At 49.5% G+C, this 16,239-nt stretch overlaps 1 protein-coding gene across 2 annotated transcripts in view; it reads left to right on the forward strand.

Annotated features, from left to right (window-relative positions):
* The window catches only part of EYA2 (EYA transcriptional coactivator and phosphatase 2), a 206,492-nt gene that overhangs the window by 75,532 nt on the left and 114,721 nt on the right, over window positions 1-16,239 (forward strand). For both annotated transcript variants that reach the window (XM_037044208.1, XM_037044207.1), the window contains exons 3-5: window positions 4,834-4,879; window positions 9,076-9,218; window positions 14,466-14,582. In XM_037044208.1, coding sequence (XP_036900103.1) covers window positions 4,834-4,879; window positions 9,076-9,218; window positions 14,466-14,582 — 306 coding nt within the window. The remainder of the gene's footprint in view (window positions 1-4,833; window positions 4,880-9,075; window positions 9,219-14,465; window positions 14,583-16,239) is intronic.

Below are 16,239 nucleotides of genomic sequence, written 5' to 3' on the forward strand. Positions count from 1 at the left end.
GCCAGCTGCTGCACATTGAGAGGCTGCCACTCGGCGGGTGCCCGCCTGTGAATCCTTGCAGCAGCCCCGCCGGAATGAGGTGTCACCCCATTTTGCAGATGTGGAAACCGAGGCTTACAGACAGAAGGTGGTGGGCACAAGGTCGCCTAGTTCCACTGCAGCCACGTCGGGATTTGGATTTGGGTCTGACCCCTTCTGCCCATGTGCTTTCTTCAGAAGGAACATTAAGTTAACAAATTCTGAGACTTGGGTTGTAGGTCTAGCCCACAGTAGGTGCATAATAAACATTAGTTGAATGCATGAATGAATGAATGAATGAAATGGGCATGCCCTTGGACACGTTACTTCACACAATCACACACACCGTCACACATAAGTGAGCCCCCCACACACACACACAGACCCCAGCTTTAGTTTCCTCGTATTGAAGTCGGATCTTTGCTCATTTATGTTACCTTCTTGGCCCCAGTATGCGTTTGAGTTTGCACCTTCAGGAACGGAGGTTCATTTTTATGAACCCAGAACTGTGGGAGCTCTTAGTAACTGCAGTTCCTTATTAGCTCATGGTCTAAATGCGTGCTGCTCGGGGCTGGGCCTCTGGGTCTGCGGCGTCAGCCTCGCCCCGGAGCTTCCTTGACCCACTGACCCAGAGTCTGCATTTTAACAAGCTCCCCAGGCCAGTCCTGCGCGCATGCACAACACTATCCACTGTCTTCCTTGTACCTTGTTATAGGCATAATTAGGTACTTATTTATGTAATTTTTTTGCCATCCTATCTCTCCACTAAACAGGAGGGTCCAGGAGGGCAGGGACCCTGACTCCTTTTGCTCACTGCCTCTCATCTGCCTGGCATGTGGGAGGCAGTGAATGAACGAATGGGCTCATCCCAGAGGCTCTGGCCATCTGTCGAGCTCATCCTTCTCCCTTCACCCATCGGGAGCTGGGCAGGAAGAGGAGGCTGAGAGCTTCACACTCAGAAGTCCGTGGAGGAGCTCTCTGCCCCTCGCTGCTGGAGAGCTGTCTGCCCCGTTTCACGTGCAGCCCCGTCCCCCTGAGTCACATGGGGAAGCCTGGAGTAACCAGACCTGGCTCTGGCGACTCAGGTCTCTAGGGCTGCTTTCCCCACCGGCAACGTGGAGGTAAGTCGCCATCCGTGACTCCTCCATTGACCTCGGCCTCGCCTGTCATGGCAGGTTCTGTGACACTGACAAGGTTAGGAACAGGAAGCTGTGATCCGCGGGAAGTTCATCTCCATCTGCCTGGCACCAGATCCCACGACTGTCAGGGGGACGGCGGCTGCTGAAGGTGCTTGTCTTCGCCACCCCGAAGCGGCTTGGGGCTCGCTCGAAGAGTGGAGTCAGTGGTTTACCTGCCTCTCGGGTTCGCATCCCCCACGTTTGTGACGGGGTGACCATGAGCGGTAGGACCACTCCCCCTAGGTTGCCCCCTCTCATACCCACTGCAATGCTCTGTCACACTTTGGCACCGTGGGGAGACTCATGGCTGCCGTCCACACCTTCTTCACCCCCTCTGGCAAGTTGTGGCACGGTGGCCATGCTGCTGTCCGGAGCATCACACCTGCACCCAGTGAGGCTGCCACAGCTACAAGCAAGATCGTCCTCGAGCTACATGGGAAGTGTGCTGGCCTGGCTCCTTTCGTGGGTCCCTCTGGCTCTGACTACCATTTGGAGAACGCCATCAAATACAGTGGCATCCAAAGGTGGTGAAGGAGGTGTTTGGTGCATCACTGGGAGATACCCCAGGCTACACGGAGCTCCAGGTTGTCGCCTGAGACTTGAACAGTGATGCCAACCCCTCCACCTTGCATATCAAGGCTGGCATTGCCCACGTGCCTGCTTCCTGGTACACAGGTGGTGTGTGGCAACTACTGCAGGTGGACCTACTGGTGTTCATGACCTCCAACGACTGACCGTCCTGGACCACAGCAAGAGCACCAGAGGAGGACAGGGTCTCTCTGCTCCTGGGAGCTCCTTCCCCACCACCTCTGCACCACCTTCATCCTTGACTCAGCCCAGCCCAGGCACCTGAGGAAGGGAAGGAGTTGGTGAGCCTGATGTCTTCATACACCATCGGGGTTCTCCGCGAGGTTGAGGCCATTGTGAGCTGGGAAGACGGGAGGAAGGAAGATCATCCTGTGTATAATCCACTCATTTTCTAGGTTCTCAACTCCCCCAGGTGCCTCAGGATGAAAGAGTTAAATGCAGTCCCAGTTTTCAAAATAACACCCCCCAAAAGGAAACGGATAAAAGTCCGCACTTCCCAGAACTCCCCATCAGCAGAGGGAAAATCTCCCTGCACTTCCGGAATGCTCGTTTCTGGCTTGCAGGGTCTTCCGGGGGTTGCTGCGGTGGGAGTGGGGGAGGACGTCTGGTTGGCACCGCCGGAGGGGGAGCCCCGTCCACGTGGGGGAGGCAAGCAGATCCTGCAGTTCAGAGAGCAGAGGAAGCTGGGGTGAGGGGCGCACGCGCCACGTGGCAGAGTGGTCGTGGGGTGGACACTCTGGATTCAAATTTACAGGGTGCCAAGTTAATCCCAGCCCATAGGCATGTTGCCATAGATTCAGATGTGTATGACTATTTACATGTTTATTAACAAAAACATATTCAAAGTGTTTAATTCAGTAGCAAACACACTCAGATCATGGTCTTTTACCAATAATGAGACCGCGGCTGCTTCAGAACAAGACAGCTCGTTCTCCAGTCCTGGGGGAGGCTGGAGGAGGGGACAAGGGGCCTTTCCCCAGAGCAGCGAACTGCCTTCGGAAGGGAAACCAACACCTGCTGTGCGTGGGGGGCTGAGGCTGTTCTGACTTTTCTTTCTTTTTTTTAAAATTTTACTTATTTATTTATTTATTTTTAGAGGGGAAGGGAAGGAGAGAAATATCAATGTATGGTTGCCTCTCATGAGTCCCCTGCCGAGAACTGGCCTGCAACCCAGGCATGTGCCCTGACTGGGAATCGAACCGCGATCCTGTGGTTCTCAGGCTCGCGCTCAATCCACTGAGCTACACCAGCCAGGGCTGTTCTAACTTTTCTTTGTGACACACAGTGAAAAATCTGTTCTACAGCCATTCAATACCCACGCACACGCGCGCACACACACACACACACACACACACCACATTACACATGTTCACGTCTGTGGCTGGAACAGAAGCTTCACACAATTCGTTCTTATTCCGAGCAGTCCATGCTGATACCGCCTGTTCTGTTTTTCACTTCCAACTGTAGCTCTCTAAGTGGATGTCAGGACCCATGCACTCACCCCAGGGGTTTGGGACTCAAACAGAGTTTAACTCATCTGGTGAACGGACCTAGCAGTCAGATGGGCCAAGTCCCAGTTCCCATGCCCATAGGTTGTGTGGCTTGAACAAGACCCTTAGGCCTCCTCAGTTTCCCATCTGTCCACTGGGGAGAACGCCCTTGGCTGCCTGGCCCCGCTGGGAGGACTAAATGAGACCATGCCTAGGAGCAGGGAACGCAGGGCCTGGTGCGCAGTGAACTTCTGCGGGGCTTCGAGCTGCTCTCAGTGTGGTGATCGTCACTGGGGGATGCAGTGTCCTGGTTGCAAAGACAAACTCCAGCGCCAGATTGCCTAGGTTCAGGTCACAGGTCCACCCCTTACGACCTCTGTGGCTCCAGGTAAGGCACTTGGACACTGTGTGTCTCCAGGTCTTCATCTGTGACTGGAGGACATGACTAGAACCCTGTTCATGAGGGGTGATTATGAGGATTAAAGTAATGAATCAGATAATGTAGTTAGAAGACAGCCTGGCATCGCACACTCGCTGGCTCAGTGATGGATGTCATCATCTTCTCATTTAATCCTCACGCATCCTTGGGAGATGATTTTTCTCCCGATGTCACAGAAGGGACCTGAGGCCCAGAGACCAGGTGGCCTGCCCGGAGTCTTGTTTCTACTCGCTGGTAGAGTTGGAATTGCAAGTCGGTCTCCTGAGCCCCCAGCTCAGGGCCCGAGAGAAGCTCAGAGCTCTGGGGACCTTGGAACATTTCTCGGGAGGCACAAGGACACCCCAGCCACTGCCTGGCGTGCCAAGGAGTGTGAATTGGCAGGTCGGTGCCATCAACAGACGTGTTGTCTAGAATTTTCCAGGGCTCTGCAGCAAGGACTAAGCTGTACTGTAAGAGATGGTGTAGAAGTAAACTGTCCATTGGTAAAATTACACTCTTGCAAATCACCTTTTCGTCACCTGCTTTGTTGTCTCCCACCGACGGTTGAAGGCTGTGTGCCCAGGGATCCAGTTGAGTCAGGAGCTCAGGCCTGTTCCATCTTTCTGCTCCACACCCTGGCTGGAGCCTAGGAGATGACCCAAGATGTGCCTCCCCTCCCAGCCCCACCTGAACCCCATGGACTGAAACTGGGGTGCGGGGAGGGGAGGAACATCCAACTGATGTCATTGGGAGAAAGGAAATGGATGTCGAGAGTCAGGAAACCGAGTTCCAGTCCCAGTTGTGCTGCTATCTGGTCATGTGACCTGGGCCAAACACCCTCTTTCTGACCCTTTGGCCTCAGTCTCTCCATCTGCACAGTGGGTGGGGAGAGGGATTCCACTCTGACATTTTGAGATGCTATATATCCTTTCCCTGTAGTCATTCAAGTCGTACCTGGCGACAAAGCTCACCCAGAAAGGGGCTTTGGGCCGGAGAGCGCTCAGACGGGCCTCCGATGAGCTTTTGTGGTTGAGAAAGTTCCAGGCAGCAGCCCTCTAAGAAGCCGGCGTCTGAAGCCACTCCCTGTGTAGGACATCACTCTGCCAGCTGAAGCCCTTCAACCTTGTCTTCTCCCCTCCAGGTGTCACCACATCGGCCCTTCCACGTGTGTCCCAGCTCTTGGCAAGGTGAGTGCCCCCGCCTTGTCTCCTCGTGCCCTGTGCCGCCTTCTTTCTCGGAGGGCAGATACCCGGAGGAAGACCCTGGAGAGGAATGGCAAGGGCAGCCCTTACTAGCTGAGCAACCTCGAGCGAAGTGCTCCACCTCCCGGTCTCCACCTCACCACCCTCCGGAGAAGAGGGGTCCTGCGGCCTGCCCCGTGGAATGAGCTCCCATGTAAAAAGCACTTAGAAGGGGGCCTGGAACAGTGTTTGGGGAGGGCTGACTGTTGTGTTCATCTTCTCGGTTCTTTTTTTCAGTCTTTCCTTTCCTCTCTCCTTCCCTGCACAGACTCTTTCCCAGTCCCTCTCTCCCTCCCTTCTTCCCTGTCTCTCCCGCTTTTTTTCCTGTTTCCTTTCCTCTTCCTCCTTTTCTTTCAACCTGTTTTCTCTCCCCCCTTTCTCTCTTTGTCCTTCTTTCTTTTCCTCTCTCCTTCCCCTTCCTCCTCCCTTCCAATCCTTTTCTCTTTCCTTTCCTTTCTTCTTCTCCATCCCTGTCCCTCCCTCCTTCCATCCTTTTTTTTTTCCTGCTCCAGTGTTCACCCAGAGCTCCCCGATAGCAAATCCTATACACAGCCCTGGAGCCTCGGGGGTCCCTGCCCTCAGAGAGCTTCCAATCGGTAGGGGAGACAGGCCAATAAATCAGAAATCTCAGCACTACATGCAGGCAGCATAGATGCTCCACCGGAGGTGTGGGCGGGGCAGTGAGAGCTCAGGGATGGACTAGCTAACCCAGGGCCCTTGGGGACCTGCCTTGGGGAGCCCCCTGGGTTTGGCCTGGTGGGATGGCCAGCAACTCCTTATCCAAACACTCTCCCTCCTTGACAACCCTGGAGAAGCTGTTTCTAAGGAGCACACTCTCTCAGCCTTCCTTTCTTACCAGACGTTTTGGGGGTTGTTAGTAGCAACGGAGGTCTGTTAAATCTTCCTAACTTGTTTTACGGCCTCAGGATTAGAGAGCTCCCCCATCTTTTCTCCAGGTTTTCATTTCAGCCTCAGTTTAATATGAGTCGGGTAAATTGGTCTTGATGGGAAGCAGGAGCTGATCATCTCAGATTTCCACCTCCTACTTGTAAGGACAGGTGTGGATTGGGAACATTTCAGATAAGGGTCGCTGCTCAGTCCCAGCCCACGGGAAGCAGCTCCAGGCGCCTCACAGAGAGGGGAGATGGGCCGATCACACGCCTTCTGGTATTGCTTCTGGCATCTCCAGCTCAAATGAGTTTCTTATGCATTTTGGAACCAGTTCCCCCAATGCTTCATCACAGGAGGAGCCAAAAAGAAAGGAAGAAAGACATGAGACCACCTTTTTGTCATTCCGTAAAGCCCTGCACCTGTCTCACACCTGCCAGGAGGCTTCATACACAGTAAAAAATTGGCATAAAAAGAAAAGATAACCTGTGTATAATGTTTGAGTCCCCCCAAATTTTTAAAAATGTTTTCTCCTTTATTTTTTTAAGTTTTTATTTATTTATCTTTAGAGGGGAAGGGAAGGAGAGAAATATCAATATATGGTTGCCTTTCATGAGTCCCCTGCCGGGAACTGGCCTGCAACCTAGGCATGTGCCCTGACTGGGAATTGAACCGTGATCGTGTGGTTCTCAGGCCCACGCTCAATCCACTGAGCTACACCAGCCAGGGCTGTTTTAAATTTATTTTTGTGTGTGGTGTAAGAAGGTGGTTTAGTTTCATTTTTTTTGCATTTATCTGTCCAATTTTCCCAGCACCATTTATTGAATAAACTATCTTTACCCCATTGTATGTTCTTGCCTCCTTTGTCAAATATTATTTGATCATAAAGGCATGGGTTTATTTATGGGCTCTCTATTCTGTTCTATTGATCTGTGTGTCTGTTTTTATGCCAGCACCATACTGTTTTGACTAATATGGCCTTGTAGTATAGTTTGCTATCAGGTAGCATGATTCCTCCAGTTTTATTCTTCTTTTTCAAGATGCTGTGGCTATTCAGAGTCTTTTGTGGTTCCACATAAATTTTTGGAGTATTTGTTCTAGTTGTATGAAATACACCATTGGCATCTTGATAGGAATTGCATTGAATCTATAGGTTGATTTGAATAGTACAGAAGTTTTAATGATGTTAATTGTTCCTAACTATGAACTATAAGCTTCCACTTATTTCTGTCTTCTTTACTTTCTCTCTTCAGTGTCTTAGCATTTTCCCAGTAGAGGTCTTTGACCTCCTTGGTTAAATTTATTCCTAGGGTTTTTTTTAATGCAATTTTAAAGGATAGGGTTTTTTTTAGTTTTCTCTTCTCATAGTTCATTATTGGTGCATAGAAATGCAACTGATTTCTGGATGTTTAATTTGTATCCTGCTTCTTAGTGAATTTATTCATCAGTTCCAGTGGGCTTTTTAGTGGAATCTTTAGGGTTCTCTGTATACAGTATCATGCCGTCTGCAAATAGCAGTTTTACTTCTTTCTTTACAACTTGGTTGGCTTTCATTTCTTCTTCTTCTCTGATTGCTGTGGTTAAGGAACTCCAGTACCATGTTGAATCAGAGAGGTGGAAGTGGACACCTCTGTCTTGTTCCCAATCTTAAGGGAAACATGTTTAATTTTTTCCTGTTGAGTATGATGCGGGCAGTGAGTTTGTCATATATGGCCTTTATTATGTTGAGGTATGTTTCCTTTATTCCCACTTTGCTGAGAGCTTTTGCATAAATGGATGCTAGATTTTATCAAATGCTTTTTCTGTGTCTATTGACCTGAACATGTGATTTTTATCCTTCCTTTTGTTTATGTGGTAAATCACATTTATTGACTTGCAGATATTATACCAACAATACATCCCTGGAATAAATCCCACTCGATCATGGGGTTTATGATCAAGTGTATGATCATACACTTGATCTTTGTATGGTGTATGATCTTTTTAATGTATTACAGGTAAGGTTTTCTAATATTGTTGAGGATTTCAGCATCTATGTTCATCAGGGACACTGGTCTATAACCTTCTTTTTTTGTAGTGTCTTTATTGTGCTTTGGAATTAGGATAATGATGGCCCTGTAAAGTGAGCGGTGGGGGGGGGGGGGTTCCCTCCTCTCAAATATTTTGGAATAGTTTGAGGAGAAGTGTTAGTTCTTCTTTGAATGTTTGGTGAAATTCACCTATGAAGCCATCTGGTCCAGGACTTTCATCTGGTGGGAGTTTTTTGATTACTGCTTCAATGTCACTTGTTGTAATCTGTCTATTCAGATCTTCTGATTCTTCCTGATTGACTTTTGGAAGACTGTGTATTTCTAGGAATTTATCCATTTCTCCCAGATTGTCCAATTTTTTGGCCTTTAGTTGTTCATAAAATTTTCATACAACCAAAAGGACTTTTTTCTGAAGACTTGGAGTTGCTCACCATGTAAGTGAAAGCAGAGTAATTAGATCTCAAGAAAAACCACAAATAGGACAGCTTCTGGGATCCAAGCAACAGGGCAGAAATAAAAAAAAAATAGGCTCTTCAGAGTGTGACTGTTGGAGTGAATTATTCAGCCCAAGATTTTAACTTCCAGGACTGAGTCTGATTGGATGGTCTTCCATCAGCTGCCCACCCCTTGGCTGAGAGCAGGGCATCTTGATTGGCAGCCCTGTCCAAGCTGCAGTCAACGGGAAAGGTGTCTAAATTAGGATGGATAGTCAGGGCGGGTTAGGGTCTGCTGCGGTAACCAAACCCTGGTCTCGGTGGTCCAACACAGCGAAGGTTTGTTTCTTGTTCACGTAACATGCAGTGTGGATGGAATGGAACACTCCAGGAGGCTCTTCCCCAAACACTGACTCAAGGACCCAGGATGGGTCTGTATTAGAGCTCTGTGGTCTCAACCTGCACCCTCCACAGTTGCTGCTCAAAGAAGAGAGAGGGCAGGAGGGTCACAGGGGATGGTATTGTTAGCCAGAACTGGGAGTGATTTATATGCTGTACTATTTATATGCAGAACCATCACATGGTCAAACCTGACTGTAAGGGACACAGAAAATGTAATCATTCTAGGGCCCAGGGAGAGAGAAAATGAAATGGAGTTTGATGACACGTAGGTTGTGTCTGCCCTGGAAAGAGTAAATACCCAAAGGAAAATGGTGATGTTGATACCAAAATAAGGGGGAAAGGATGCCAGGCTGGGCTTGGAGACTTAATCTTCTCTCCTTCCTTGCAGACCTTGCCCACGTGTCCTGCCCAGCCAGCCTCCCGCGGCCATGGCAGCCTACGGCCAGACACAGTACAGTGCGGGGATTCAGCAGGCCACCCCCTACGCAGCTTACCCACCTCCAGCCCAAGCCTATGGGATACCTTCTTACAGTGAGTACCAGGCAAACAAAGGCCTTTGCTTTTCCTCTGGGGCCCCAATGTTGTGGTCTTTCTTCTTTCCTGTTGCCTCAGTTAAATACAGAATGATAAATGATTCCAGGTTCGTTTGTATTGGAGATAGAGAAGGACAGACACTTAAATATTGTCCAAGTTCTACAGACTATATCAAGACCTCTTTTGATTGCAAAAATTAGAAACTTAACCCAAGTTGGCTTAGGGGAAATGTAAACTTAATGATTCACAGAGTGGGGACTTCCTGACCTCAGGAATGGCTGGATCCAGGTGCTCAAATGATGTTAGGAGGATGTTACATCCTACTCCGTGTTCAGATGTTTCCTCCGAGTTGGTTTTACTCCCACACAGGTTCTTCCCATGTGGCAGCAAAGATGATGCCTGTCCACTCTGGATTTTCATTCTTTCTGCCCAGCACTCCCAGCAGAAGAAGAGCTCATCTTTCCCCCTTGGTCCAGCAGAACCCCACACTGACCCTCACTGGCCCAACTGGGTCATGGGACACTACTTAGAGCGAGGCGAGGAGGAGAGAGAGATAAGGAAGCTGAAGCATGTGGTTGCATATGAGGGAGGAGTGGTTCTCTTACAGGAAAACACAGAGATGCTATCAGAAGGAGAAATGGATGCTGGGAAGGCAGGACAACAGACCCCTAGACCCTGTGAGACCTTATCACTAAGACCTGGAGACTCAGTGAGCCAGGGCCACCATCCACAGTGCACCTGGCCCTGTCTGTATTAGTCAGAGTTCTCCAGAGAAATAGAACCAGTGGGACGGAAATAGATCATTGAGATAGACAGACAGAGAGATAGTAAGATGGAGATGTAATAGGCATTGGCTCGCCTGATTATGGAGGCAGAGAGGTTCCAAGATCTGCAGCTGGCAAGCTGGGAGCCCAGGAGAGCCAGAGGTGCTGGGATGTACATGCATGGTGACAAGGAAGAGAAGGTCATCAGAGCTAACAGAACAAGGAGGAACAGGTCAGGTCCCAGCACCACGCAGGCCTTTTGGATGAGGGGCTGATTCCACTGAGAACTGAGAACTGAGCATGACCAAACTCAAGAGGCAGAGCGTCCAGGCAGAAGGGGACCACAGCAGGAAGAACTGGGATGGGAAGGAATGTGGCCGGAATCCAAGAAGCCCAACGAGCACCATGTGGGACAAGGTGGGCGGAGCCTGAGGGCCCTGAGAGGGGGTTGGGACTTGATTACAAGTGAAGTGGGAGCTCTCCGTGGCAGGTGTGTATGCAGAGGGCTGTCGGGCACGATCTGGGCGCTTTACAGATCACTCCCACTGCCGTGGGAAGTCGGATGGCAGGGAAGCAGAGGAGAAACAGGAAGGCCAGTGGGGAGACTGATGAAGCCCAAGAGGGTGATGGTGGAGGCCTGGGACAGAGCAGTGACAGGCAGAGGAGACAGATGCAAGAGCAACTAAGGAGGCAGCAGTGACGAGTCCTGAGGGTCCTCAGGTCAGGCACTGGTCATGATCAGCATCGTTCAGCTGCTGCCCCCTCTGGTTCTCAGTGGAAGGTCCCATCATTATGCTCTTTTGAAGGATAAATAAGCAGGGCCTCAGAAAGGGCACATAACTCTCCCACAGTCACCCAGCCAGCCGGTGGGAGGAGAGGTGGAATTCAACCCAGCAGCCTTGCTCGGAGGTCCAAGCCCGAGACCAAGCTCCGTTCCTGGCATGTGCATTCCACTAATCCTGGGGGAACCACCTGTGACAGGCCTTGGCCAATGGGGGTGGGCATCATTTTTAACTTTCTGTCCCTCCTGTGCTGAAAGACTTGTGATACCAGCACACATACGTTACCCTGCCTGGCCGACAGCCAAGGAAAACGAAGCCATATTATTTTTTTTTATCATGGAAGAGAAACCTCATCCTGTTCCAGACAAAACATGGCATCAGTGGAAATTAATTTGGTTCAAAGTTGTTTTATGGTCTCAGCCACTTTCAGAAAGTCTGTTCTCTGGCCACAGGGCATCGCCGGTCGGAGCGTGCACATCCTGGGCTCACACCCAACCCCTGACCCTCACTGGTCCAGAGACCCTGGGTGACATTCATCATTTATGCAGTGGGGCCAACCTAATCCTGGCCTCTTTGTGGTTGTTGTGAGGATTCAGTGAGCTTGTCTGCCGAGGGGCCCAGCTACCTGTTCTTGCACAGGGCTGGATAGTAAATATTTTCAGCTTTTTGGAGTACTCAGTCTTGATAACAAGTACTCAACTCTGCCATTGAGGCATGAAAGCAGCCAGATAATATGTGAAGAGTATGTTTGTGTTCCCATAAAACTTTATTTACACAAGCAGGCAGTGGGCCAGATTTGGCCCATAGACCATCATTTGCAAAACCCTGACTTATGGGAAGGGCTTGGCTTGCAGGGCCTGGCTCAAGAGAAAAGCTCAGTCAGGGCAGTAGAAGCCAGACTGCTACGCTGCTCACACCTGGAATGGCCTTGTCGCTGAATAGCGGCAGGTGGGATGAAAAGCCGTTTCCCTTCACATACGCCTGGGCCCGAGCAAGTGGTGTTTGCTCATTGACTGCAGAAACCTTGTTGAATCTTGTTAGGGAACTTGTATTGCTCTTGGCAAATAGCGTTATTGCCTTTGTTTAAATAATTGCAGGGAAATAACACCACTGAGCAAACTGGAGGCACGGAAGTTAGGAGTATTGGGTTTGGGGTTTTTTTTTTCCTCAATTTGTTACGCAACATTTAAGGACCTATGTAAAAGCATAAAGAACAGTGCTACAAACACCCGTGAACTGACCCTCCAACTTAAAAAATAAAACGTGAGAGGAGATTCTCCCCCTCTCTTCTCAGAGGGTACTCACAGCGCTGGATTTGATGTGTGTTTTCCCTCTGCTTATCATTTCTTTGTGTAGAATAGGGGTCAGCGAACTTTTTCCATGAGAAACAACCTGGTAGTGAATATTTTTGGCTTTGCAGGCCACACAGTGTCATAACTACCTAACTCTACCATTGTAACTTGAAAGCCCCACAGATAATACGCAAATGAATGGATGTATCTGGGTTTCAATAGAACTCACACAAAAACAGGCAGACAGGCCGTAGCTTGCAACTCCTGGCGTAGAGTATTATTCTGCATGTTTGTGGAATGGATGAATGAATGAACATATTCTTGCCGTTTGTCTCTATCTGTTTACGTGAAAAATCTACATGTTCTTTGACTCAGCAGTTCTACTCCTCATACCCAGGCTAGACAAACACTCTAACATTGCACGAAGTGGCATGTCCATTCTATCCCGGGTAGTGAAAGTCAGAAGATCGGAACGAGCCTAGAGTCTGTCATCAGGGGACTGGCTGAGTAAGCAGTGGTAGTCTGTACTTCGGCTTTGCACTTGGCCACTGAAATGAGTGAGCAGACAGCTTGCGAAGAGTGAGTGAGGGCACCTGGAGAGAGCCAAGGTGAGAGGGTGAGCAGAGCCCAGGCAGGACCTTGGGGCCACAAGGAGTGTAGATTTGGCTCCAGGTGCGCTGATACACCATTCGAACTTCCTAGCGGACTGAGCCAGGAAAGTGCCTACAATGACTGCTTGTCACCATCACCGTTATTGTTCCCGAAATTTTCCTCCAGCTACCGCTTCAAATCCTTTCACACCCATTATTGAGAGGCGTCCAGAGACAAAAAGGATAACTTTGACCTCAGAATTATTGGCCAGTTGTGAGACTCTAATTGAGTAGCCTGGCTTTGGCGGGGGTGGGGGGGAGGTGGTAAGATTTTATTTATTTATTTATTTATTTTAGAGAAAAAGGAAGGGAGGCAGAAAGAGAAGGAAGAGAAGGGACCTGACCCACAACCATGCATGTGTCCTGACCAGAAATCAAACCGGCAACCTTTCAGTTTGCAGGCCACTGAGCCACACCAGCCAGGGCGTAGCCTGGCTTTCTGAACCTAAGTTTCCACACCTTTAAGTTGGGGAAAGCAATCTTGCCTGTGTGGTGGTATTGCTGTGAGGATGAAGGAGATGTGTGTTGCTAGATACCTCATTCAGAGCCTGACACGTGTATTCTTTCCCCTTCCATCGCTCTCCCGACAAACCAGCTGGCAGGTATCAGTGTCTTATTTCACAAGGAGAAACCGTCCAAGTCGCCGAGGAATGCCACAGACCTTCCAGGACTCCAGCACAGGCCCCACGACTCAAAATGCAGCCTTTTCACCCTACTAAGCATTCTCTTCATTTATAGAAGTGAATGGGTGAGAAGGAGAGAAAACCCAAGTGCAAAACCATCCCCAGAACTAGAAAAGTTTTTTTTAAAAATGCAAACTTAAAAATAGTATCAGAATACTATTTTACACCTATAGGATAGACAAAAACAAGCCAAATTTATTATACTTTCAATAAAAATAGAACGTATGGGCTTTTGGTGATGGATCAGCCTTCCTCCCTCCACACAGTCCCCTCCCCAGCCAGTTGCTCATGGAACTGGAGCCCGTGCTTTGGAGAAGCTGCCAGAGTTTGGCCGAAACAGAAGGAAGATTCTTAACTGTGGCCTCTGGATAAGCAGGTCCCCCCTCGACCACAACAACAACAGACAGAATGTGTCTCAAGGTGAAGTGGTATCATCCTTACAGGGGAAGGCTGGTTCACTTAACACCTTCACCCAAACTCCTGGTGAACTTTAAGTTGTGTGAGATGCCGCTCTGTGGAGTGAGGGGTTATAAACTCAGAACCGTCCTGAGCCAGGCAGGAAGCAGGAAGCTGACCACACGTGTGAAATAATGAGGCTCTCTTGTCCTGCCTTTCTCTCCCCCACTTCTCATAGTGTCCTGGGATGTTAAATAAAAATGTACAACATCAGTGAAAAAATTAGCACCTTAAAACCAGCCTCAGCGTCTCGGAGATAGTGCTGCACCATGGTGACCAGGGAACCACAAACAGGGAAGCCTACAGGGGCAGCTTGTCACTTGGGAACACAGGCGTGACACCATCCCTTTGCTCAAGAGGAACCATAAGCCCAGATTTTTTTTTGGTGAAACCTCCTGATTTTTAAACAAAAACAAGTAATTTCAGATTTCCCTTAAAAATAGGCAGGCCTAGCAAAATATGTGTGTGGACTAGCGTTGGTTCACCAGCCACCGGTTTGCAACTCTCAGTCTGGATGCTGATAAATTGCAGGTTGTCTTGACTCAGTAGCTGTTCTGCAGGTGACAAGGAAGCCTTCTAATCATGTGTCCCTGGTGCTTCTTCTTCTTCCTTCCAAGGCATCAAGACAGAAGACAGCTTGAACCATTCCCCCGGCCAGAGTGGATTCCTTGGCTACGGCTCCAGCTTCAGCACCCCACCCACTGGACAGAGCCCGTACACCTACCAGATGCACGGTCAGTGTGGCGCTGCGGCCCCTCCCTGTCCTCTCTAAAGCATTGCCTAAGTAGGGTGTCGTTTGTTCATTTGGTCAACAGATTTATTGAGTGCCTACTATGTGCCGTGCTCTGTCTCAAGTAGTAGAGTCACAGTGGTGGGCAGAATAGATAGATCTGCCTTCACAGAGGCCGACGCTGAGCAAAGCACAAATAAACCAGCTCATTTGGGAGGAGTTGAGTGCAATGAAGCCAAATAAATGAGGTGTCTGGATAGGGGGTGATGAGCAGGTGGGGGGCCAAGAGGGATGGGATACGGGAGTTTAGGCAGAGTCACCAGGAAAGGCTCTTTGAAGAGCTGATGATGGGCAGAGACCCAAAGTGGGGAACCAGCTCTGTGCAGACCTTGGGGAAGAGCCTTCCTGGAACAGAACAGTCAGTGCAAACGCTGTGTGGGGAGAAATGTCTTCGCGAGTTTGAGGCACAGAACCAAGGCCAGCGAGGTTGGAGCCGAGCCAGGGGTTCATAGAGGAGAAAGTCTTGGAGAGCAAGCAGAGCTGAATCACATGGGGCGTGGAGGGCTTTGAGTTTAAGTGTGATGAGACAGGAAGTCCATTGTAGACTCAGAGAAACGCTGGGTGGTGCAAATATTGGCCAGGCAGGTAAAGGAGCTATTTCGGCAGGAGGTTCAAGGCTTTGCATCCCCTCAGAAGGGAAGGAGAGAACTGCAGTGTATAACTCCCTCCTCAGATACGCCAAGAAACTGACTCACTAGCTTCTCCTGTGCCCACCTCCATCCTTTCCCACCCATGGGCCCTTCTGTTTTCCAACGTCCTGTTGGGAGCATGTTGGGGCTGATGTATGGAGCAGAGAGCTGATGGCAAAAATTTTGCAGATCTTCATCCTGGTATTTTTTTCCTTCTTGAAAGCTGGTTACAGTGACCAGCAAGGGTGTGAAAAGTCACATGCAAACCTGAAGGGGTAGTGACAAGGTGGTGGGCTAATGGGTGATTGTCCCTTTTTTCTTTAAAAAAACTACTGGCACATATTGTCACTTTACCTTTATAAAAATAGGCATCCCGGGCAGCCTTTCAGGAAAAAAAAAAACACTGTGAAAGGACAGCAAATGACCTTAGGGATATATAAGGGAAATTCGGCAATGAGCATTAATGCCCAGCTCTTGGGATAGTTTCCACATAAGAGTCTGCCTCAGACTGCTGGTGACGCCATCAGGAACCTGGACCAAACGCTCACCACGTGCCATCCGGTGCTGCTGGGTCATCTTATACAGCCTTCACGACACTCCAACGCATCGTTGCTGGTATCAGCCCCATTTCACAGGGGAGGAAACTGAGACATAGAGGCAATGACTGATCTGCAAGTGCAATGGGCAACAGACCGAGTTGGGCCTCTTGGGGGTCTGGTAGAATCCCAACCCCCAGCCTCACCCAAAGCCCAAAGTACTACCATGCTGTCTTACCTCCTCTTCCTCTGCTGTTACCTCTGTCATCCTTCAGTGGCCTTTCTGAGTTCCACTGAGGGGTGCAAGCTCCTGGGACCCTTCCCTAAGTGGAGAGTGAATTGCAGTGCCAATCCCAATAATAAAGATTTGTGTAAAGTGGGGGTATAGCTCAGTGGTAGAGCATTTGACTGCAGATCAAAAGACTTGTGAAGACAT

This window comes from Sturnira hondurensis, unplaced genomic scaffold, assembly GCF_014824575.4.
Source record: "Sturnira hondurensis isolate 20B ecotype Veracruz unplaced genomic scaffold, ASM1482457v3 Scaffold0004136, whole genome shotgun sequence".
NCBI lineage: Eukaryota > Metazoa > Chordata > Mammalia > Chiroptera > Phyllostomidae > Sturnira > Sturnira hondurensis.